This window comes from Pelophylax lessonae, assembly GCF_965119305.1.
Source record: "Pelophylax lessonae genome assembly, chromosome: 5".
Classification (NCBI taxonomy): Eukaryota; Metazoa; Chordata; class Amphibia; order Anura; family Ranidae; genus Pelophylax; species Pelophylax lessonae.
Genome location: NC_138772.1, coordinates 2,520,676 through 2,545,641, shown reverse-complemented (window position 1 = coordinate 2,545,641; position 24,966 = coordinate 2,520,676). Strand labels below are relative to the sequence as shown.

General features: G+C 47.4%; 1 protein-coding gene across 1 annotated transcript in view; it reads left to right on the top strand.

Annotated features, from left to right (window-relative positions):
- Positions 1–24,966, top strand: part of TSNARE1 (t-SNARE domain containing 1) — a 382,306-nt gene that overhangs the window by 241,869 nt on the left and 115,471 nt on the right. The window contains exon 8 of the mRNA XM_082257510.1: positions 18,961–19,122. Coding sequence (XP_082113636.1) covers positions 18,961–19,122 — 162 coding nt within the window. The remainder of the gene's footprint in view (positions 1–18,960; positions 19,123–24,966) is intronic.

Here is a 24,966-nt window from a genome sequence, read left to right as displayed (position 1 = left end):
ACAGTTAGAAACACGCCCCTAGGACACACTTAACCCCTCCCTCTCCAATACAGTTAACTCCTTCACTGCCAGTGTCATTTTTACAGTAACAGTGCATATGTATAGCACTGACTACTGCAGTAATGTCACTGGTAACCCCAAAAATGTCAGTCAAGGGTCCGATCTGTCCGCCGCAATGTCACAGTCCTGCAAAACAAAATCGCAGATCGCCGCCATTACTCGTTAAAAAAAAACAAAAATGACAAAAATCTTTCCCTTTGTTAGTAAACGCAATAACTTTCGCGCAAACCAATCAAAATACGCTTTTTGCGATTTTTGTTACCAAACATATGGTAAAAAAAAAAAATTGGCCTAAAATGTTAAAAAATGTTGATTTTTTTTTTTTGGAATTTCATATAAAAAAAATGTGAAAAATATTGTTATTTTTGCAAAATTGACGCTCTTTTTTTGTTTATAGCGCATGATCAAAAAATCGCACAGGTGATCAAATACCACCAAAAGAAAGCTCTGTTTGTGGGAAAAAGAGGACGTCAAATTCGTTTAGGTACAGCGTCGCACGACCGCGCAATTGTCCGTTAAAGTCACGCAGTGCTGAATCGCAAAATAGGGCCTGGTCAGGAAGGGGGTAAAATCTTTTCCGGGGCTTAAGTGGTTAATACTGTGTATTGCCCCCTTATCATCAATGACAGCTTAAAGTGTTTTGTGGTATTTGTGGATGAGGCTCTTTATCTTCTCAGATGGTAAAGCTGCCCATTCTTCCTGGCAGAAAGCCTCCAGTTCCTGTAAATTCTTGGGCTGTCTTGCAGGAACGGCACTTTTGAGATCTCCCCAGAGTGGCTCAATGATATTGAGGTCAGGAGACTGAGATGGTCACTCCAGAACCTTCACTTTATTCTGCTGTAGCCAATGACAGGTAGACTTGGCCTTGTGTTTAGGATTATTGTCATGTTGGAATGTCCAAGTACGTCCCATGCGCAGCTTCCTGGCTGATGAATGCAACTTTTCCTCCAGTAGTTTTTGATAACCTCAATTCTGACCAAATTTCCTGTGCCTTTGTAGCTCACACATCCCCAAAACATCAGCGATCCACCGCCGTGTTTCACAGTAGGAATGGTGTACCTTTTATCATAGGCATTGTTGACTCCTCTCCAAATGCAGCGTTTATGGTTGTGGCCTAAAAGCTCAATTTTGGTCTCCTCACTCATGGGTTTTCCCCATGACTCAGAATCCAGAAACGTCAGTGCAGCACTGGGATGAAAGATGCAAGGGTCTGTCAGGAGTCCAGAAACTCATTGACCTTTTATAGACATACACAAATTACAAGCAAACCGATCACAGGTGAGGATGGTTACCTTTAATAGCCATTCAAACCCCTTTGTGTCAACTTGTGTGCATGTTATCAGGCCAAAATCACCATGGTCAGAGGAGGAAGAGGGCAAGTCCCTCAAAACGTGTTAGCCTGTCAGACTTTTATTGGTTCTCCATGTGATGTGGTGTACCCAGAATTTGAAGCTGGATTTACCTTGACAAGTTTGGCAACCCTGGGCAAGACAAATTCTTACCCCCTGACTTTGACACAACCCCGTTTATAGCCCTCTAAAACCATCGGCCCCTATATTTGGGTGCAGAGACACTTATCGGGCCAACCCGCGGACACCCTCCCTGTGGCAAACACAGCCACTGTATATTGTCCTTCGTGTATGCATTATGTGTATTGCATGTGTATACCTTTAAGAACCAAGTGTTTGTAATGTGGTTTGTGTTGAGAGAGAACTCTTTCACTTGGGACTATCATATTTCTGAGCAGTATCCCTCAGGAGATGTGTGGGGATGTATTGCAGATGGCTAGAAAATGGTAGAAGTGTTTCATAGACCCATGCCAGTGGGGTAGGGTTTGTTATTGTGAATACCTGCATTCCATTGTCCCATTGTTCCTGTCTGCCTTGTAAGCATATTATGGGATGTGTGTTTGTGTGGAATGGCTCGAAGAGGGAGGGGTTTTGGCAGAGTGTAGATCTCTTGTGTTTTCAATAAACGAGGCATTCTAGTTTGACTCCCAGCCTATGTGTCGTCTAGTTCTTGGGAGGGAAGGATGGTATAACGCTACCTGGATTGTTGCATGCTGTACCTGCCTATTTGGATTATTACCTGTTTTCCTGTCTATCAGCGGAGACCCTGTAGATTAAACTACTTCTCCGCTACACTCCCTTCTCACCCCAACCCCATCGTCCAGTCTTTTCCTATTCTTCACTTCGGATCCATCTGGTGACTATCTGCCCCGAGGGAGCCACAAGCCATGGCTGCGGAGGGTCATATAGCAGCCACTCTGACTGTAAATTTTTTGTTTATTAAAATCTCACAAGCATAATAAAACATATTTACATATAAAAAATAAATATATAAACAAAAATGGCTTACATCAGCATAGCAACAGAAAATTATTACTATCATGACTAAACTCAACAAAGCCCCAACCTCCACCTAAACCCCCCCTCAGGCTAGGAAACGATTACACATTGATCCCATGCATGCAGCCTTTTCCAAAAATCTGATCTTATAAAAATCTAGAGGACGTGAAAGGAGAGAAAGAAAAGCCGAACACCCAGAGACTGACAGACAGCAGCTACGGGGAGCTGACATTCCTCCACGCCTTTGCCCAGGCTCCCGGCCGCCACCTGTCCTTCTCAAGACCCGAATCTTCCCAACCTCACATAGAATGTTGTGCACCACCACCTCGACAGGAAGGACTTTTTTTCAAGTGGAAACCTGACACCGTGCATTCCACGTGAAATAATGGACTACTAAGCTGACTAGAAAAAGTGTCTCGAAATCAAAATCCCGATGTGTCTCAAAACACCCGTACGACCACTCTGCATAACTTAAGCGGGAAAGGAAAGGGATATCCAGAGCCCCACCCACTAGCTACAGCCACTCTGATTGTAATGTCTTCATTTTTACTTATTAGTTTGATTCTTAAGCTGGGTTATTACCCTTTGATTTCATCCGTTGTATTTTGACATGCTGAGAAACCTCTGATTACACGGTATTCACCACCCGTTGTCATCTTCTCTTCTCCCTGCGTGGAGTTTTGTCGGCCCAACATGGATTCTGCATGTATTCAGTGGGTACAGGTTGAAGCTTGTCAATAAAAATGTTTGAACAAAAAAACCCCGAATAGGTCTGTGTGGAAGGGCTCCGGAACGCTGGTGTCTTGGACCGCCAAAGTGGCCAGTTTTTAAAATGGATTTTGTGCAGATCTCATCCTGAAGACATGCCTGGCTGCACACTATTTCTATTGGTGGGCTACGTTGTGAAAGATCTCGGTTATATCTGAAGGATAGATATAAATCCAATGTTGATTTTGTTATTTTTATATATATATATTTTTTTTTTCCAATCACATCTCAAAGCTCTGAATGTAACGCAGGAGGTGTACATGGCCGAGTCTCATCAGCGATTCAGAGCACTCTGGGAAAACACAGAGGCCGGAGGTACTTACAGCGGTGTGATTACATTCTTGGAGAGGAAGGAACTGGGGAACAAAAGCAATAACTGCCTTCCAGTTACTCCCGCTGCCCTTTTTGTCATTGCAGCAGTAAACATCCCCGAACAGTACGCCGAACGTATGTTTCCATTTATGTCACTGAGCCCGGAGTGTGTTTGATATGAATGGACACGGTGGTAACCTGTGAGGGAAAACTGCAGTTAATCATCCCCTCCTCCCCTGAACCGTGTCCTGGAGGAGGTCAGCGCCGAGCCTCACACTGGTAGGACTGTGAAATTGTTATTTACAGAGCGCGTCTCTAGAGGAATGACGCGATCACGCCTATAATTACATCTGGGGATACCGCTCTTTTCCTATATTTTCCACCTACTGCTCCAGCTGTGGATGGATAGGTTTCCGTATTACCTACCACCCATGGGCTGAAAAAAGGTGACAATTTTCGAAGTTACAATTCATGAAATTTTTTTTTTTATTTTATTTTTTACTTAAAACTTACGTTCGGACACATGAGGTACAACGCTCCCAATACCGGCCCATTTCCCCAGGTTGCTCCAAGTACAGAAAAATACCTTTTCATTTTCCAGAAATTCAGCACGCTACTGAACTTCCGATCAACATCGTTCCTGAACTGCACTGAAATCCCAACCAACGTGGTCTGCCCTTACTGCTGGACTACAGAGCTCCACCTGCTGCCCTTCTATGTTTCTCTCCCCACCTACCCCCTGCATTTCTCTCTCTCTCCCCTCCTATCCTCTTCCCCTCTCTCTACTTTTCCCTGCCTTTCTCTCTCTCTCTCTCTCTCTCTCCTCCTATCCTCTTCCCCTCTCTCTACCTATCCCCTGCCTTTCTCTCTCTCCCCCCCCCCCACCTATGCCCTGCCTTTCTCGCTCTCCCCCCCCTCCTATCCCCTGCCTTCCCCCCCCTCCTATCCCCTGCCTTCCCCCCCTCCTATCCCCTGCCTTCCCCCCCCTCCTATCCCCTGCCTCCCCCCCCTCCTATCCCCTGCCTCCCCCCCTCCTATCCCCTGCCCCCCCCATCCCCTGCCTTCCTCTCTCCCCTCCTATCTGCTTCTCCTCTCTCCACCTACCCCCTGCGCCTCTCCCTCCACCTACCCCTGCGCCTCTCCCTCCACCCACCACTTGCGCCTCTCCCTTCACCTACCCCTTGCGCCTCTCCCTCCACCTACCCCTTGCACCTCTCCCTCCACCTACCCCCTGCGCCTCTGCCTCCACCTATCCCCTGCGCCGCTGCCTCCACCTACCCCCGCCCCTCTCTCTCCACCTACCCCCGCCACTCTCTCTCCACCTACCCCCTGCGCTGCTCTCTCCACCTACCACCTGTGCCTCTCTCTCTCTATCCCCTCCTATCCCTCTCTCTCTATCCCCTCCTATCCCTCTCTCTCTTTCTATCCCCTCCTATCCCTCTCTCTCTTTCTATCCCCTCCTATCCCTCTCTCTCTTTCTATCCCCTCCTATCCCTCTCTCTCTTTCTATCCCCTCATATCCCCTGTGCCTCTCTTCACCTATCCCCTGCCCCCCTCTCTCCCCATCTATCCCCTCCCTCTCATTTTCTCTCCCCTGCCCCTCTCCTGGCCCTCTCCCTCTCCTCGTGGTGATTTCGAAGGGGGTATTTAAAGCCAGATCTCCCTATAGGAAGAAGGTAAAATATAAAAAGAATTTAGGGACAAGATTTAAATAGGAGGGTGGATGGTAAGTGTAGAAAATGCTTGGACATACACAGATTGCAGTAAGGTGGGGTCATATCTAATTAACTTTAGATTCTCCGAACAGAAAAATGAAAGGAAACTTATTTTAGTTTGTCTCGTTGGTGTTGCCATTTGTGTGCCTATTGGAGACCCCCCCCCCCAGTTTGTATGCAGTCAGGCAGTCCCTGGCGCTATATAGGTGACGGTAAATCTAAAGGAAACTGAACAGGAAAATTGTATAATGTGTGACCAGCTTTACTGTCAGGAAGCAATGAGAAAGTTCCAGATTAGGGGAAACGAGGAAAGGGTGGAATTATTTTAGGCCTATGATTCTCTGAGGCTGTGACAGCCAATGCCTTCCTGTCTGGTGTCACATTGGCAGGAAAGAAGGAAAAACCTCAGTGGGGTCACGAGAAATAAGATCCTGACCAAAATGTTAACCCTCCACCAACACGAAGAAAAAAAAATGTCCTCCATCGCTAGATTTCGAATATGAAACATGGAGCTCCTGGCCATCTGATTACAGAATTTGTTTATTTAGTTTTTTCTTGATCTCAGAAGAAATTTGCCTATAAAAAGTTCTAAAAAGATAAAATCTTCAATAAAATAAAAAAGTGAAATAAATTGCATTCCATTTCCCCAGGTTGCTGTGTGTTGTACAAAGCCGCTTGTTTGGAGCGATTCGTCTCTCAAGGTGAAATTCACACACCAGCGAGTGACTCATTGCATTGACTCATCGCGCCTCCGATATAAAACCTCCGTTTAGGAAGAAAAATCTATACAGAGGAATCTTAGGGCTCATTCCCAACAAAAAACACCGGATATAGATCAGCACTGCACATAGGTTTGTTTTTTGTGCATCTAAATGCAGCACTTCAGTCATCAATGAACCCATAAACACAGCTGGGCCCACCTGCCAAACGGCGTTCTGGGTTTAGCTGTGGAGAAAAAAAAAGGAGGGCACCTCTTTGCATCCAGGGCTGCACAGATCTGCAGATTTTACACGCTTCAACATGCAGCCATTCATTTGTAAGAAGAGCTGTACAAATCCAGGCAATGTGCACATCTAAACGCAAGTACTTTAGATACAGCATCTCACAAAAATAAGTACACCCCTCGCATTTTTGTAAATATTTTATTCTATCTTTTCATGTGACAACACTGAAGAAATGAGACTTTGCTACAATGTAAAGTAGTGAGTGTACAGCTTGTATAACAGTGTAAATTTACTGTCCCCTCAAAATAACTCAACACACAGCCATTAATGTCTAAACCGCTGGCAACAAAAGTCAGTACACCCCTAAGTGACAATGTCCAAATTGGGCCCAATTAGCCATTTTCCCTCCCCCGGTGTCATGTGACTCGTTAGTGTTACAAGGTTTCAGGTGTGAATGGGGAGCAGGTGTGTTATATTTGGTGTTATCGCCCTCACTCTCTCATACTGGTCACTAGAAGTTCAACATGGCACCTCAAGGCAAAGACTTCTCTGAGGATCTGAAAAAAAGAAATGTTGCTCTACATAAAGATGGCGAACCTATGGCACGCGTGCCACAGCTGGCACACATAGCCCTCTCTGTTGGCACACGAGGAGGTTCAGAAATGAAAGAGTGCCCAAGCCACAAAAGCCCCTGAAGTTGAACCAGCCAGAGAGGAGCAAGAGGATGGTGCTGAGAGGACACCATCAGGAGTGAGGAGGGTGATCAAAGGCACTAACAAAAGGAGAAGCTGCTTCCAGGCACACCGACACTGGACACCAGAGCCGGGTGAGTGCGGAATTGACTACAATCCCCCTTGGAGTGTGCGGTCATCACCTGGGTAGCTGCAGTGTTGGCACTTTGAAAAACAAAAAGTTGATTTTGTGATGAAGTTTGGGCACTTGGGCTCAAAAAGGTTCGCCATCACTGGCCTAGGCTATAAGAAGATTGCCAAGACCCTGAAACTGAGCTGCAGCACGGTGGCCAAGACCATACAGCGGTTTAACAGGACAGGTTCCACTCAGAACAGGCCTCACCATGGTCCACCAAAGAAGTTGAGTGCCGTGCTCAGCGTCATATCCAGAGGTTGTCTTTGGGAAATAGAGGTATGAGTGCTGCCAGCATTGAAGGGTGTGGGGTCAGCCTGGTGCCAATTACCCCTGTGACCACGTCCATTGGGACAAAATGTGCCAGCGGGACTATGTTGGCGCTGATTTCCCCGCTGCTGTGCGATTCGGGGTCACCAACAGCATCGCATTTGAGTGATATGCGACTTGTTTTTGTATGATACTGTTTTTATGGTTACTTTTAATAAACGTACTACACTAGGATTGCACCTCTGGCTGAGCGGCTTCATTCCTAGTTGAATACACGTGTGGTGATTGAGCGGAGGTCTGTCTTCCATCGGATATCCAGTATGATCCTGGAGTATGTATGTTTAAAGGCATTTCAGCTACTGTAAGGGTAGCCACACTATTGGGGGAGTGTCCAACCTTTCTGGTGATGGCGGTGATTCACGAGTGATGTTTAATACTTCACCTTCAAGTGATAGTCATCGCAATATGGTCAGGATTTTTCCAGAGTCTGAATTGGGTTTGCAACATCAACGTCTGGGTGGATCCCAAAAATATGGTCAGAATTGTTCCAGAGTCTGGAGCGGGTCTGCGACATCAGTCTCTGGGTGAATCCCAAAAATATGCTCAGGATTGTTCGAGTCTGGAGTGGGTCTGCGACATCAACTTCTGGGTGGATCCCAAAAATATGGTCAGGATTTTTCCAGAGTCTGGAGTGGGTCTGCGACATCAACTTCTGGGTGGATCCCAAAAATATGGTCAGGATTGTTCCAGAGTCTGGAGTGGGTCTGCGACATCAACTTCTGGGTGGATCCCAAAAATATGGTCAGGATTGTTCCAGAGTCTGGAGTGGGTCTGCGACATCAACTTCTGGGTGGATCCCAAAAATATGGTCAGGATTGTTCCAGAGTCTGGAGTGGGTCTGCGACATCAACTTCTGGGTGGATCCCTAAAAATATGGTCAGGATTGTTCCAGAGTCTGGAGTGGGTCTGCGACATCAACTTCTGGGTGGATCCCAAAAATATGGTCAGGATTTTTCCAGAGTCTGGAGGGGGTCTGCGACATCAACTTCTGGGTGGATCCCAAAAATATGGTCAGGATTGTTCCAGAGTCTGGAGGGGATCTGCGACATCAACTTCTGGGTGGATCTCAACAATATGGTCATTATCCTTCCAAGTCTGGAGCAGCTCTGCTGACATCATCATCTGGGTGGATCCTGACAAAATGGTTGGGATCCTTCCAGAGTCTGGAGCAGGTCTGTGAAATGAACTGACAGCAGCTTTAAGATCACTGTCAGCTGATTCTGGTTCTCAGGAGTGCAAAAGTATGACCAAAAAATCTTTCCTATACCTCTCAACTCTAAACTGACAACCTGTAAAAACTTTAAAGCGCTGCCTATAATGAATTGATAGGCACTGTACTTTTTGGACCTTTCATAGGCACGTGCGATTTTGAGTCTTGACATGTTTAATCTCTATTTATTTGGCACATCTTTTATATTTTACCACAAAATGTGTATTATGTTGTATTTTTACCAAAATGTTTTGGTGTATTTTTTTTCCAGAAAATATACGTTTGACAAACCATTGTGCAGCAGCTGTGACATACAAAATTGTGACAGCCGCCATTTTACTCTCCAGGGCCTCTGCTTTCAGAAAATGTATAAATGTTTGGGGGTTCTAAGTAAGAAGTGGTTATGATAAAAGACCTCGGGCTGAGGGAAAAAAAATCCAAAAAGTATATTTAAGCTCTAGACCCGGTTCACACTACTCCGACTTGGGTGCCCTCAAGTCGCCCTCTTGTCATTACAAATTCAATGTAAATGAATGAGAGCCATCTTAATTGGCACTACTGAAGTCGCTCCGACTTCAGAAAAGGTTCCTGTACTACTTCAAGGTGACCTCTATCCGACTTGTGTACATAGACTTCAATGGGAGTCGCCTCTAAGTCGGATCCTTATCTATTTTCAAGTGACTGTGATCAGACTTTCTAGGAAGAAGAAAAAGATTAGCCAGGCATTCCCCACAGACAAAGTCGCCTATCATTCAAGTCTCTCACAAGTCTCTCACCAGTCTCTCACCAGTCTCTCACCAGTCTCACAAGTCTCTCGCCAGTCTCTCGCCAGTCTCTCGCCAGTCTCTCACCAGTCTCTTATAAGTCTCTCACCAGTCTCTCACCAGTCTCTCACCAGTCTCTTATAAGTCTCTCACCAGTCTCTCACCAGTCTCTCACCAGTCTCTCACCAGTCTCTTACCAGTCTCTCACAAGTCTCTTACCAGTCTCTCACCAGTCTCTCACCAGTCTCTCACAAGTCTCTCACCAGTCTCTCACCAGTCTCTCACCAGTCTCTTACAAGTCTCTCACCAGTCTCTCACCAGTCTCTCACCAGTCTCTTACAAGTCTCTCACAAGTCACTTACAAGTCTCTTACAAGTCTCTCACCAGTCTCTTACAAGTCTCTTACAAGTCTCTCACCAGTCTCTCACCAGTCTCTCACCAGTCTCTTACAAGTCTCTTACAAGTCTCTCACAAGTCTCTCACAAGTCTCTCACAAGTCTCTTACAAGTCTCTCACCAGTCTCTTACAAGTCTCTCACCAGTCTCTTACAAGTCTCTCACCAGTCTCCTACAAGTCTCTCACCAGTCTCTCACCAGTCTCTCACCAGTCTCTCACCAGTCTCTCACCAGTCTCTTACAAGTCTCTCACCAGTCTCTCACCAGTCTCTCACCAGTCTCTCACCAGTCTCTCACCAGTCTCTTACAAGTCTCTCACCAGTCTCTCACAAGTCTCTCACCAGTCTCTTACAAGTCTCTCACCAGTCTCTTACAAGTCTCTTACAAGTCTCTCACCAGTCTCTCACCAGTCTCTTCAAAGTCAAGCTTAAAAGTCGCTTCGGCTCGAAGGCTGGATTCCAGAAACTACCCCCACCAATGTCTTCACTCCAACCCGCCAAGCCCTGCGTGTTATATCTGAAGTCTGCCCTCATCTTAATTAGTCGGATGGTCCGCCGGGCCTGTGGCGGGAGCTCGGGGCTTTTATCCTTCGGCTCTCTGTGATTTTCTTCGGCCATTTATTTGTGTTCTTTAGAGTAGCGTTGATCTCGTACTTCACCCTCCCGTCTTCCGAAGTCCTCCTGAAACGCTTCCCTCGCCTCGCTCTCCTCTCAAGCACTTGTTGTCAAGCTGATGAAGGCAAATAAAGCGTGACATTTAGCTTTCTGTTGGCGGCGGAGCGCTTTGTTGCGGCAGGACAGGAATAGAAGCTGAAAATCTCCAGTCCTCTCACATTAAAATATTCTGTGACTCTTCACATTCTTTATTTAGGAGATGTAAGCGGACTGAACATTTCACCAAATATCCCGGACAATCTTGTCACACCGCCTCCCGTCAGTTGTTCCGGAACATCTGCTGTACACTTGGCTGGAGAACTCGGTCCTTGCCAAGGATGTCCCGCACAGACCAAATTCATTCTTCTGCCGGAGCAAATCAGTCACAGAACAGCTGTTAAAGGGGAGCTCCAGCCAAACCGCTAAATGCCAGGCTAAAAATAGACACAGGCAGCAGTTATGACTGCCAAATTATTTGTTTAAGCTGTTTTTTTTTTTTTTTTTCTCCTCCCCGCCGCGAGCCACAGTGCGTATCAGGAAGGTAACAGCGCTCCTCACTATGGCAGCTTTGATGCTTCATCGGTCACCGCTCATTGGACTATGAACAGGGACCTTCCTGTGGCTCCCCCTGAAATTAGGACAGGCGGCTGTGTGTATTTACATAGCATGCAGCACCTTGCGGTTCCAGCACCATGCACTACATAGCATGCAGCACCTCGCGGTTCCAGCACCATGCACTACATAGCATGCAGCACCTCGCGGTTCCAGCACCATACACTACATAGCATGCAGCACCTCGCGGTTCCAGCACCATACACTACATAGCATGCAGCACCTCGCGGTTCCAGCACCATGCACTACATAGCATGCAGCACCTCGCGGTTCCAGCACCATGCACTACATAGCATGCAGCACCTCGCGGTTCCAGCACCATACACTACATAGCATGCAGCACCTCGCGGTTCCAGCACCATACACTACATAGCATGCAGCACCTCGCGGTTCCAGCACCATACACTACATAGCATGCAGCACCTCGCGGTTCCAGCACCATGCACTACATAGCATGCAGCACCTCGCGGTTCCAGCACCATACACTACATAGCATGCAGCACCTCGCGGTTCCAGCACCATACACTACATAGCATGCAGCACCTCGCGGTTCCAGCACCATGCACTACATAGCATGCAGCACCTCGCGGTTCCAGCACCATACACTACATAGCATGCAGCACCTCGCGGTTCCAGTACCATACACTACATAGCATGCAGCACCTCGCGGTTCCAGCACCATACACTACATAGCATGCAGCACCTCGCGGTTCCAGCACCATGCACTACATAGCATGCAGCACCTCGCGGTTCCAGCCCCACCCCATGTACGGGCCTCAGAGCCTGTGTGAATGAGGCTTAAAAGTTTGTGAGTATTGGAAATTATAAAATTGTGCATTTCTGTAGCGGACCGGCACCAGGCTTGTTCAGTCTCGTGTTAGTGTCGGGATATGATTAGGTTTTGTCTTGTAGGTATTTTATGTGGGGCAATGTAAATGGCACCAATAAACACACCATTGTAAGAAGCCACTGGACTGATCTCTGGGGAGCCCAGCACCCGCTCCCTATTCCCTACCCACAATACAAGGACAGTGAATACAGAAGTGCCGTCTTCATGCTGGGGACCATTAGAAGCTGAAGCCGGACCAATTACGCCGTTTTTCCCCGCTCTCCTGGCCACAGAGCCAACAAGTCTGTTTGCTTTAGCCGATTAACGTGCTTCATCCTCTTTTAGGCAGCGTCGGCTTTAACCGTATTGCCCAAACACTCCATTCAGTGAGACTAATGAGCCTTAAACCTGGCTTTGTCTTTGGGCAGAAGGTGTCAAACACACAAAATAAAAGATAATGAATGGAAAGAAATCTCATCTGTAATGGTATTTAGGATAAGAGAGTATTCAGCTCTGGCTACCTCTGATAAATTCCAGAATTATTTTCTGACCCCGAGGTGGTTTTGTGTCCTCTACTATCATTTTGCTTCCACTTATTTGAAAAAGATTTGCTGCCTTTAGAGGAAAATCTACAAATTTGAATTAAGCCTAACTAGTACCTGGGCCTCAAAGTATGTAAAGCCCCAACCTCCAGCTATTCCTGTTCTGGGGGCAGTTACAAATTTTGGATTTATCCTCGCTTTTCATTGCTGGTGACATTGGTGTTCAGAAAGATTTTAATGAGGACACAAACCGTTCTCACCAATCTATCAGGATAAAAAAGAAATGGGAGAATGATTTAGGGGTTACATTTTCAGAAGAGCAAAAGGAGAGAATGTTGGTCTTTGCCCCTAAGGTGTCGATTGGTAAAAATTACCAAGAAATTTCTTATCACCAGGTGGTTTAGAACTGTGCTCCTCAACTCCGGTCCTCGGGGCCCACTAACAGGCCAGGTTTGCAAGATAACTAAATTACATCACAGCTGATCTCATTTGCTCCTCGGTGATTGCAGTATTCTAGTCTATCTCCCCCAAGGTAATACTTCAAATCTGGCCTGTTACTGGGCCTTGAGGACCGGAGTTGAGGACCACTGGTTTAGAACACCAACTAAGGTGTCCAAATTCTTCCCTCATCATCCCACACTTTGCTGGAGATGTGAAACTCGGGTTGGCACATTCTTTCATGTCTCTTGGAATTGCCCAGCCTTACAAACCTTCTGACTACCCATTTTAGAGATTATACATCACACAATGGGCCTCTCTCTGGCAGATGATTAATGGCCATCTTTCTTAAAAAAAATAAAACGTTTTCCTTTAGCTATACTTTAAACCTCATAGCTGTATATCTGCAGTGTGAGATCATCTGCACTTCTTTCCATGACTGCTCCTCTCACCAGATTTGGCGTGAGATTTGGAGATGCCACTTCTGTGCTGATTACTGTTCTCCTTGCTGGAGAGGAAGATGTACCTGAGGACCTGCAGTGCATGGATCTCCCTGCTTCCTAGCCTGGTAATCTCAGGAGATTGCGGGATGCCACTACTGTGCTGATTGCAGTTCTCCTTCCTGAAGAAGAAGCTGTACCTGAGGTCCTGCAGTGCATGAATCTCCCTGCTTTCTAGCCTGGTGATCTCAGGAGATTGGGTGATACCACTACTGTGTTGATTGTGGTTCTCCTTGCTGGAGAGGAAGCTGTACCTGAGGACCTGCAGTGCACAAATCTTCCTGCTACCTAGCCTGGTAATCTCAGGAGATTGGGTGAGGCCACTACTGTGCTGATCACTGTTCTCCTTGCTGGAGAGGAAGCAGTATCTGAGAACCTGCACTGCAAGGTGCTTCATCCATTCTGTGGATCTGTGCTTCCTCCATCTCTTTTATTACCCCACCTACGAATCACCAGTCATGGGGGGTGGGCAGCTCTGACATGAGGAAGCAAACCCTGCTCCTCTGCCAAGATGATCACCTTCACACACAGACGTAGTGCAGAACAAGGCATGGTAAATCCATAATAAGAGAAAAAATCTGCCGTAGGGAGACCACAGACAGTACTGATGACTGGCACTTTGTCTTCTTCCAGCCTCTTTTAACCAGGGCTGCATTACTGAGTTGCATTAAGAGATTTTGGGGAACTGAAAAGAAGAAAACCAATATACTCACCTAGGTGGATGTAGCATAAGTTCCCCCGCCACCTGTAGACTGAGAGCTGAGTGATCAAATGCTACTGATCGCTCAGTTCCTGGTCTTCAGTGAGCAGAGACCTGGTGACTGTCCATCATCAACTCTCTGCTCTGCCCCCTCCCACGCTCACTGGAGCGCTGGGCTGTGGAGGGGGTGGGAAACAGCTAGCTCAGTCACCCAACGGGTTGCTGAGAGGCTGAGCGAGCTGCCGGTCCATGCATCTGGGAGGATCCCGAAATTAAGGTCGTAACCCCCCCCCCCCAGAGCCTGGACCAACTGACGTCACAGGAGTGCAGAATGTAGTGCATTGCTGCGACCGACAGGTAAAGTATGGCCAGAAGAGCTCTGTCCCTATTTCTCCCTTTTGTGCTTTTTATACCTGCCAGGAGCACTCACTGCCTCCTGTAGCTGCAGGCACTGTGGATGAATTCATCCTGAAACGGTACAGCTGAAATGCTGTTGTTTAATTTGGGTTGGTCCCTTTAACGAATCCTCAAATCATTGTTCTGTGTTCCCATACTGGGAAATCTTCAGCCGATCAGAGCCGCGGCGCGCACAGCGCGGGATATTTTTAGCCGCTGTCACTTCTTCAGCTTTATGTTTTTCTTCCTTCCTCTCCCCTGAAATGAAAGTAAAGTCAATAAGTGAATCATTTATGGAGACAGCTGCGGACAAGTGATTTGAAGTAAAATATTTTGCCAGAGAAATTGGAAGAAGTTTGTTTGCTTTTATATAACTAGGACAGCGGCAGGTTAGCGGGAGAGGAGAATGTGTGCGACGACTGACAGCGACGGGGCCGTCCCCACCCATGGGGGAATGAAAGGAGATTCACACAATGCTCTTCATTCATCTGCCAGAAAGAGAGTCACCCGGGCCGCTCAGTTCTCAGCTAAATCACCAACTTTTTTATTTCCTTTGTTTCAAATGCAACAAACAGAAGAAGCAAATCCTCCCTCCGACCGTCCCTTCAGTACTGCGCCGTTTTACCGGCTCCTCTTTTGTTAGCATGTTGATGGAGGGGGGGGGGGGGCAGTATTTTTAACCCCTTCTGTACCAGATGGTTTTCCCCCTTAATGACCAGGCCATTTTTTGCAATTCGGCACTGTGTTACTTTAACTGACAATTGCGCGGTCGTGCAACGCTGTACCCAAATAAAATTTACGTCCTTTTTTTTTTCCCGCAAACAGAGATTTCTTTGGGTGGTATTTGATCATCATCGTTTTCACTTTCTGCTATATGACATTCCCAACAAAAAAAAAACAAAATGTAAAATTCTAAATTTCTCTTACGTCCTCTGACAGTCGCCGCCCACTCATACAGTCTTCACCAATGGGTATTGACCTCTTATCCTAAGGAGCAAGCTAGGCATAAGACTTGTTAAAACAAAGTAATTTACATAGACACACCTGTAGGGGGCTGTCCCACTGGTCCAATACTCCCCTGCTATCAGCATTACCAACCCAGTTTGTCTTCTGCCTAGTTAAGGAGTAAGATAGGCTTTCCCTGTGCTGGGGTTACGGTCTCAGCCTTTCTTCTGTTTCATCCTTTTAGGCCATTTGTATTCTGCTACATATTTTTGATAAAAAATAATCCCAATAAGCGCATTTTAATTGTTTGCGCAAAAGTTATCGCGTCTACAAACTAGGGGAAAGATTTGTGTCCTTTTATTTATTGTTTTACTAGTAATGGCGGCGATGAGTGATTTTTATCGGGATTGCGGCGGACAGTTTGGACCCCTAACTGACATTTTTGACACTTTTGGGGGGACCAGTGACATTACTACAGTAATCAGTGCTAAACATATGCACTGTCACTGTACTAATGTGAAAAACGTTGCCTGGTCTGATGAGTCTGGATTTCAGCTGCAACATTCAGATGGGAGGGGTCAGAATTTGGCGCATGGATCCATCCTGCCTTGTATCACCGGTTCAGGCTGGTGGTGTAATGGTGTTGGGGGGGGGGGGGGTGTAATGGTTCAGGCTGGTGGTGTAATGGTGTTTTAATGGTTCAGGCTGGTTGTGGTGGTGTAATGGTGGGGGGGGGGAGGAAGGGGGTAATGGTTCAGGCTGGTGGTGGTGTAATGGTGTGGGGGATATTTTCTTGGCACACTCTGCCCCCCTTAGCATCATGGATGTGCAGCCGACAAATCTGCAGCAACCTTGTGATGCTATCATGTCACTATGGAGCAAAATCTCTGAGGAAAGTTTCCAACACCTTGTTGTATCTGTGCCACCAAGAATGAAGGCAAAAGGGGGTCCAACCCTCTACTAGGAAGGTGTACCTAATAAAGTGTCCGGTGAGTGTATATTCTGGATGCTCAAATAAAATAGGAACCATAAGCTGAGGACTCCATGGACTGCTGTAGAACGTTGAGTAAAACATTTGAGGTTATTGCTCCGTTTTCAGCAGTCTGAAGGACGTTTTCAGTTATCAGCTTTACACCACATCCTTGTGAAATAAGTCCCTCTCTAATCCTGGTGTTGTCCCTCTGCCGGGGACACGCTCCTCCTGAGACGTGGTGGAGGTGGCTCCGGTTATCTGAGGTGCTCCAGTGCCGGGCCAGGCTCTCTAAGCCTCCTTTAGACCTTCTGCTTTGAAAGATACCTCGCGCCTCCCCAATCCACCCTCTCCTCCGCTTTGTATGTGTATGGTGGGGGTTCTCAACCCTTATTTATCCAATTTTCTGCGCTCCTCTCTGTCAGTAGAAACCTGGCATAAAGCTTTCATTAATTAAAGCAGAATTTGGATTGGGGGGAGGCGGTTGTAGCTTTGTGAGGATTAGCTGCTAAAAGGTCCCTGCTGGTTTAATTGTTTAATTATCTTAAATGTTCTCAGTTGTACAATGGCATTCACGTCGCCAGTTGCTGCTTCTGTTCGGTTTGTAGTCTCTAAAAATGAACGTTCCATTATGGCTTCTTCTAAAAGGGCCTTTTCCCGTAAGCAGTAAAACATGGTTAGGGAGGACGATCGTTCTGTATGGGGTTTACAATTAAAGCTGAACTCAACTGTATCTGAGCACTGCAAACTGAAAATGAAATTCAATTCATTTATAATATTCAAAGCAAACTCCCCCCCCCCCCCCCCATCCATGTCTCCATCCATCCATCCAGCCAGCCATCCGTGTCTCCGTCCATCCAGCCAGCCATCCGTGTCTCCGTCCATCCAGCCAGCCATCAATGTCTCCATCCAGCCAGCCAGCCATCCATGTCTCTCCACTTCTCCATCCATCCATGTCTCCATCTAGCCATCCATGTCTCTCCACTTCTCCATCCATCCATGTCTCCATCCAGCCATCCATGTCTCTCCACTTCTCCATCCATCCATGTCTCCATCCAGCCATCAATGTCTCCATCCACTCCATCTATCCAGGAATCCATCCAGCCATTCATTACTCTATCTAGCCATCCATGTCTCCATCCAGCAATCCACTCCTCCATCGATTATTGTCTCCATCCAGCCATCCACGTCTCCATCCATTCCTTCCTCCATCGATGTCTCCATCCATCCATCCATCCATGTCTCTTTCCAGCCATCCATGTCTCTATCCAGTGTCCTCCACCCCTCTCTGCCAGTACTTCCACTGCCTCTATTCAATGTCTTCTCCACCCCTCTGTCAGTCCCTCCGCTGGCCACCTTTCAGTGTCCTCCACCCCTCTGCCAATTCCTCTACTGCCCCTCTGCTCAGTGTCCTCCACCCCTCTGCCAATTCCTCTACTGCCCCTCTGCCAAGTGTCCTCCACCCCTCTGCCAATTCCTCTACTGCCCCTCTGCTCAGTGTCCTCCACCCCTCTGCCAATTCCTCTACTGCCCCTCTGCTCAGTGTCCTCCACCCCTCTTTGCCAATCCCTCCACTGGCCTCCATTCAGTGTCTTCCACCCCTCTTTGCCAATCCCTCCACTGGCCTCCATTCAGTGTCTTCCACCCCTCTTTGCCAATCCCTCCACTGGCCTTCATTCAGTGTCCTCCACCCCTCTTTGCCAATCCCTCCACTGGCCTTCATTCAGTGTCTTCCACCCCTCTTTGCCAATCCCTCCACTGGCCTCCATTCAGTGTCTTCCACCCCTCTTTGCCAATCCCTCCACTGGCCTTCATTCAGTGTCCTCCACCCCTCTTTGCCAATCCCTCCACTGGCCTCCATTCAGTGTCTTCCACCCCTCTTTGCCAATCCCTCCACTGGCCTGCATTTAGTGTCCTCCACCCCTCTCTGCCAATCCCTTCACTGGCCTTCATTCAGTGTCCCCCACCCCTCTATGCCAATCCCTCCACTGGCCGCCATTCAGTGTCCTCCACTCCTCCCTGATGATCCCTCCACTGGCCCCTGTTCACCCAACGAATACAATTCTGAATACTAACAACTTACAAAGACCTCCACAACTCCAGCTACATCACTAACCTCATCTCATAACATCACCCAAACTGTCCTATCCACTCCTCCTGCTCTCTAGCACCTCCTTCCACTCCTTCCATGCAACTTTTATGCATTTCAACATCCCTTAGATGTGTTGGCTGCATTAGTTTTGTTTTTTGTTTTTCAGGCTTTTTTTGAGATCCTGCTGGTGTAGCAATTCTGTCCTAGAGTGATAATGCTCCCTCACTGTACCATATCCAAACAACCTTCCTCCTCACATACCATAGGAGGGAAGTATCCTGTAGTCCACTGAGCAGGGCTGGTAACCCTGCTGGAGATTTCAGTGCAGCACAAGGAAAGAATACAGGAAGTTGTTAGCTAACTGGATTTCTGGCAGGATATTTTTTCTACGCTAATTAAACAGATATAATAAAAGTGATTCTGTGGTAATCCTGTATTGTACAGAGCACATAATGGAAACTCATTTTTACTTAGTATGTGCATTGTGCTTATTGTGTGTGAATATATAAATGTTTGAAGGCCTTGTTACAAGGAGGTAATGTCCCCCCTTTTCTTTCTTTCTTTCTCCTTCAGAGCCCACGCACTCCGTTTTCCGATCTTGCGGATGATGAAAAGATCTTTAATGGTGGTGATGATCAGTGGCAGAAGCAGAGTGAAGAGCAGGATTTGTCCGAGATCACCGAAGAGGATCTTGAGCAGATTCGCAGGAAGGAGGAAGCCGTAAAGCAGATTGAGGTACAGTTTTTTTTTTTTTACCTGTATTTATTGAGTTTTCACAAGTGTACACAAAAAAAAAAATAAAACCTCACAATTGCAAAAAAAAACCCCAACTCACAAGTGCATAAAGAAAAAAACTCACAAGTGCAAAAAAACTCACAAGTGCATAAAGAAAAAAAGAAACTCACAAGTGCAAAAAGAATAAAAAAACTCACAAGTGCATAAAGAAAAAAGAAACTCACAAGTGCATAAAGAAAAAAAAACTCACAAGTGCAAAAAGAATAAAGAAACTCACAAGTGAATAAAGAACAAAAAACCTCACAAGTGCATAAAGGGAAAAAAACTCACAAGTGCAAAAAGAAAAAAAACTCAAAAGTGCAAAAAGAGAAAAAACTCACAAGTGCATAAAGAAAAAAAAAAACTCACAAGTGCATAAAGAAAAAAAAAACTCACAAGTGCAAAAAGAAAAAACTCACAAGTGCAAAATGTATTATTTTCTGTTAAAATGTGAACGTATCCTTTAAATTGCAGTGCAGGAACATTTTCAATCAAGTCTTTCTTATGTGGACTTCACACTTCCCAATGACAATAACCGTCCTTCACTCCTTTTCTTTGGTGTTTTGTAATGCTGCTTAAATATTCCTATAAGCCTCATGACTCCAGCATTGTCCTCTTCTCTCACATCGCTCTCCTACTACAGGTCCTGTCCCACCATCTATCCTTTGTGTGTCATGGGGAGACGTATGTCTCCTCCTGGTTCTTACACCCGCCTCCCCCCCCCCCCCCCCCCCCCAATGATACGCACAAATAGAGATCTGACGCTGTGTCTTTTCTTTGCTTGCTGCCATGGCTGGAGTATAATATTGCAAGTTTTGTGGGTGGTGGAGTGTAATGCCTATTCTTGCATGGGTGCTTAACCTGTGGTCCTCCAGCTGTTGTGGAACTACAAGTCCCATGAGGCACTGCAAGCCGCTGACAGTTATAAACATGACTTGGAAAGCCAGAGGCATGATAGGAATTGTAGTTTCGCAACAGCTTGAGGGTCATAGGTTGAGCACCCCTGCATTGGGCCATGGGACCTAGATACCCCAGGAGATAGGAGGACAATGCACAGGTCACCTGTGCCTAGGCAAAGAATTAGGAAATGGGAGGAAATTAGGAAATTGCACTTCTGTACAAGGGGGAGCGGGTGATGTATTTGGGAAGAGAGGAGGAGGAATGACATGAGGCATACTTTCATTTTTTTTTTTTTTAAAACAGTGAGGTTTATTGAAACTTTTGGTACAATACAAAAATAAACCGTGCATTGAAACTGCAATCAGATTCATAACACATTGGGGTACAAAAATACAAATATACAAAGTGATTAACACCAAGAAACAGAACAGACATAGTAAAAAATAAGGCAGTAGTCAGTGGTTCTCCGTCGGCCCAACACTCGAACAGAAAATATCGATCCAACAGGGGCGGTCAGCATAAAGTAGTTACCCACTGCATTACTGAGCCGTATCAGGGCACTGCACCCATTTGTCCCAAATCTTGTTGAACTTCTGAGGGCACCCCCTATGTTTATATAAAAGTTTATGAAATGGGATGACACTATTAATTTCCTTAATCCACAATCCTAGAGTAGGAGGAGTAGGTCTCATCCACCTCCTGGCTATCAATTTACGTGCTATAAACAAAGTTTCCTGAAGAAATATGACAGTGGACTTGGGCATCTCTCCATCCGGGTAGACCCCCAGGAGACACTCCTTAGGGGAGAGTTGTAGAGGAGACCCCATCTTGTCATGCAGAAATGTGACTACTTGTTGCCATAGAGTCTGTAATTGGGGACAGCTCCACAATAGATGAAAGAAGGAAGCATCAGGGTCTCCGCACATAGGACAAGAAGGGACCCAGTCAGGGTGATATTTGGACAGTCTAAGTGGGGTGAGATAAGCCTGGTGTATTATAAAGGTCTGGGTTAGGCGATCCGACAGTTTTGGCGACACTCTGCGGCACGTCTCCAGGGCGTCCTCCCATTCCTCATCCTCCATGGCCCCCACACTGCGCTCCCAGCGGGTCTTAAGTGCAAAAGCCAAAGTGGTCGAGGAAGGTGTGTGAAGTTCAGAGTAGAACATGGAAATGAGGTGACTGGGTTCTGTACTTTTAACAATCTCAAGGGTGGTAACCGATTCTAGCTCAGGAGGGCCGTCAGGGAATTGAGATCTATAGGCATGGGATAGCTGTAAGTATCTGTAGTGCATGGGGCCCTGGAGCGCAAACTGGTCTTGCAAGGTCTCGTAAGACCGCAGACCAGTGGTCGTGGAGATATGGCTAAGGAGAAGAATACCCCTCCCGCTCCATACCGACAGGTCAGGGATGGAAAGGAACTCACGCAATGTACTATTATGCCACAGAGGGGTGAATGTGTGAAATGGAGGGCACCAAAGCCTGGACACCACCACCTCCCAGATCCGACAATAGTGGTATAGAAGAGATCTGGGGCACAGGGGCTCCGGCGAGCCCCTGACGCCCCTAAGGATAACTAGGAGGGGGTCCCCGAGGGGGTGAGCCCACCCAGGGCAGAGCAGGGTCAAGAAGCGTTCTCTATCCGTTTTATCTATGTGAAAGAACTGGGACAACTGAGCTGCCAGATAGTACAGATTAAAATCCGGCAGGGCCAATCCCCCTAGATTTGTAGGATTCTTGAGTTTGCGCCAGGAGATCTTGTGCCGGTTAGCACCCCAAACAAAGGTCTTGAGGAGTGATTCCATCTGCTTAAACAGCCTGAGTGGCAGGTAAATAGGAGAGTGCCATACAACATAAAGTATTTTGGGAAGGAGAATCATTTTAATTAAATTGACTCTACCCATCACTCCCAGAGGTAATTTGGACCACACTTGAATTTTAGCCTTAAGCAGAGGGAACAAGGGTTGAACGTTATCCGGGACATAATCTGCTGAGTTAGCTGTCACTTGAATCCCTAAGTATTTAATGCGGGATACACATTGTAAGGCCGGGTTTGCGGGGGCGATCGACTGCGGGCTCTCGTCAAGCGGGAGAATTTGTGACTTATCCCAGTTTATCTGAAAACCGGAGAATCGTCCATACCGTTCAATTAAAGAAAGGGCCGTGAGTAGGGATTCTCGAGAGTCTTCCAAATATAACAAAGTGTCATCCGCATACATGCTGATCTTCTCCTCCAGCGGTCCCTTACGTAGGCCTCGAATCCCGGGATGTGCTCTAATGGCCATCGCCAGGGGTTCCGCGGCCAGGGCATACAGCAGGGGGGAGAGGGGGCACCCCTGTCGAGTGCCACGGGACAAAGGGAAGGCGGTCGACTGCCAGCCATTTGCCAGGACCCTAGCTACCGGGGCGCTATATAGAAGTTTGACCCACTTAATAAAATTAGGTCCAAAGCCGTATCGGTCCAGACAGGTCCATAGAAATGGCCACTCCACCGAGTCAAATGCCTTAGCCGTGTCCAGTGAGACCACCACCCTGCCACCCATTCCGTCGTGCCGTGCCTGGAGATTCATGAATAACCGGCGAAGGTTAAATGAGGTGTTCCTCCCAGGCATGAACCCGGCCTGGTCCGAGTGTATGAGTGAAAGGATCACCTTGTTAAGACGGAGGGATAAAATTTTCGCAAGGATTTTAGTGTCTACTGGGAGCAAAGAGATGGGACGGTAAGACTCTGGGGCGTGTACATCCTTGCCCGGCTTGGGAATGAGCACAATTAGCGCTTCCCGCATAGAAGGGGGTAGGGTTGCATCTTTGAATAGAGATTGAAACAAAGCCAATAATTTAGGAGAAAGGAGTTCCGAATATTGGGAGAAAAATTCAATCGGGAGGCCGTCCAGGCCGGGGGCCTTAGATCTAGGGAACTTGGACACGGCTGCTGCAATCTCTTCCACAGAGATGGGTGCCTCGAGGGTCGCCAACTGGTCGGGTGTCAAAGTGGGAAAGTCAATAGAGTCCAGAAAGTCATGCATGTCAGTGCAGTCAGCGGGAGCCCTAGAGGTGTAAAGTGTACTAAAAAATGATCGGAAACACTGTGTCACCGCAGCAGGATCAGTGATCTCATTACCCAGGTCATCCTTCAAAGTAATAACTACCGGGGGCCTATCCTCACAATGAACTAGATATGCGAGGAGTTTCCCCGCCCGCTCACCATGTGCAAACAGATTCTGCTTCTGAAAAAACATCTTAGATTTCGCCTTCTCATATTCAAGTTGGGAAAGGACTTTAGAGGTCAATTTATACTGGGATTCATGTGCCGGAGTCGGGTCCGCCATAAAGGCCTGTTCAGCTTCAATTAGATTTGTCGTTGCCCTGGAGATCTCCCCAGCAGCCCGCGCTCTAACAGCCTTGATTTTGGAAATCATAGTGGATCTGGCGAACAGTTTAAATGCCTCCCACACCGCAGCCGGGGAGGCAGTGCCCTCATTATCAGAGAAGAATTGTGTCCAGGTCCCCTCAATGTCGTTCCCATCAGACACCAAGGGGAGCCAGGCGGGATTCAGGCGCCAGGCCGGGGGAGGTCTATTGCAGGGCAAGGACAACAGTATCCAATAAGGGCAGTGATCAGACAAAGTCCGTGGGGCGAAGCCTGCCGCCAGTAACCTGGGGAGCAGGGTTCGAGACAGCAATATCAGATCAATGCGTGACATAGAATGGTGTGCAGCCGAAAAACAGGAGTACGCGCGCTGAGCAGGGTATTTGCTGCGCCAAGAGTCGGCCAAACCAAAGCTCTCCAACAATCGGGAGAACCTGGTCGGGGACGACCCCGGCGGCGCCTGGGAGGCGCCACCGGATCTATCCAGACCCGAGTCCATCACATTGTTAAAGTCACCCAGCCAGATCACCGGGGCCCCCGGGCTCTGTGCCATAAACGCCAGTCCCTCCATAATAATCACAGCAGAGTAAGGGGGAGGCACATAGAAAGCCATCAGCAGCATCAATTCCCCATAGACTGACGTTTTAAGAAAGACATATCTACCCATTGGGTCGACCTGAGATCCTAGGAGCTGGAAGTGTACCGATTTGGCCACCAGTAGCGCCACACCCCTGGAGTGCGAGCTATAAGCAGAGTGCTGCACCCAGCCAACCCAGGGCCGTTTGAGAGACTGTTGTACACGGCCCTCCAAATGTGTCTCCACCAGAACTATAATATCAGCCCGTACACGGCGTAGAACATTAAAGACAGCCGTCCGTTTAATCTTATCGCGCATACCCCTGACATTCCACGTCAACAATTTCAATGCGGCCATGGCAGGGGTAATACGGAGCGTGGAGCGGAGGCTCCCAGGATCTCAGGCAATAAGGCCACAGAACTAACAAGTCCACGGCCATACACTAGCAGTAATAAACGGCAGCAAAAGAGCAGATAATTAGTACTTGAGGTCAATGTGCATAGAACAGAAACAGTAAAGAGATTGTACCAAATATAAACCGTAAACAATGGTAATACCCCAATCCCCCCTCCCTGCCCTGCACCAACCCCAACTTGTGCGGGCATGTTCCCAAACAAGCGCCTCAACCAGAACAGGCCCACATGCGACTGGTAAAGAGCAAGATCAGGAGGCCAGGGACCCCCAGGGTATTCAGCAAAAATACAGCAAAATACAATTAGGACAAGCAAGGGGGCCCGGGGGCCCAGGTCCAGCAGAAGTCGCAGGGGGCAACAGGGGAGTTGGGCACAAACACACGCCTTAGCGGGTGTAGGGGGCGAAAACCAACAGGTGTATCGCTGGGTAGCAAAGCCTATGGGCAGGTGGAAATCCATAGGAAGAGAACAGAAGAATCAGTTCCATCTGTGGAGCTAGGGCGCTCCGCCGGTCAAACACAGGAGCAGTAGTGCAGGGAAATGAGGGG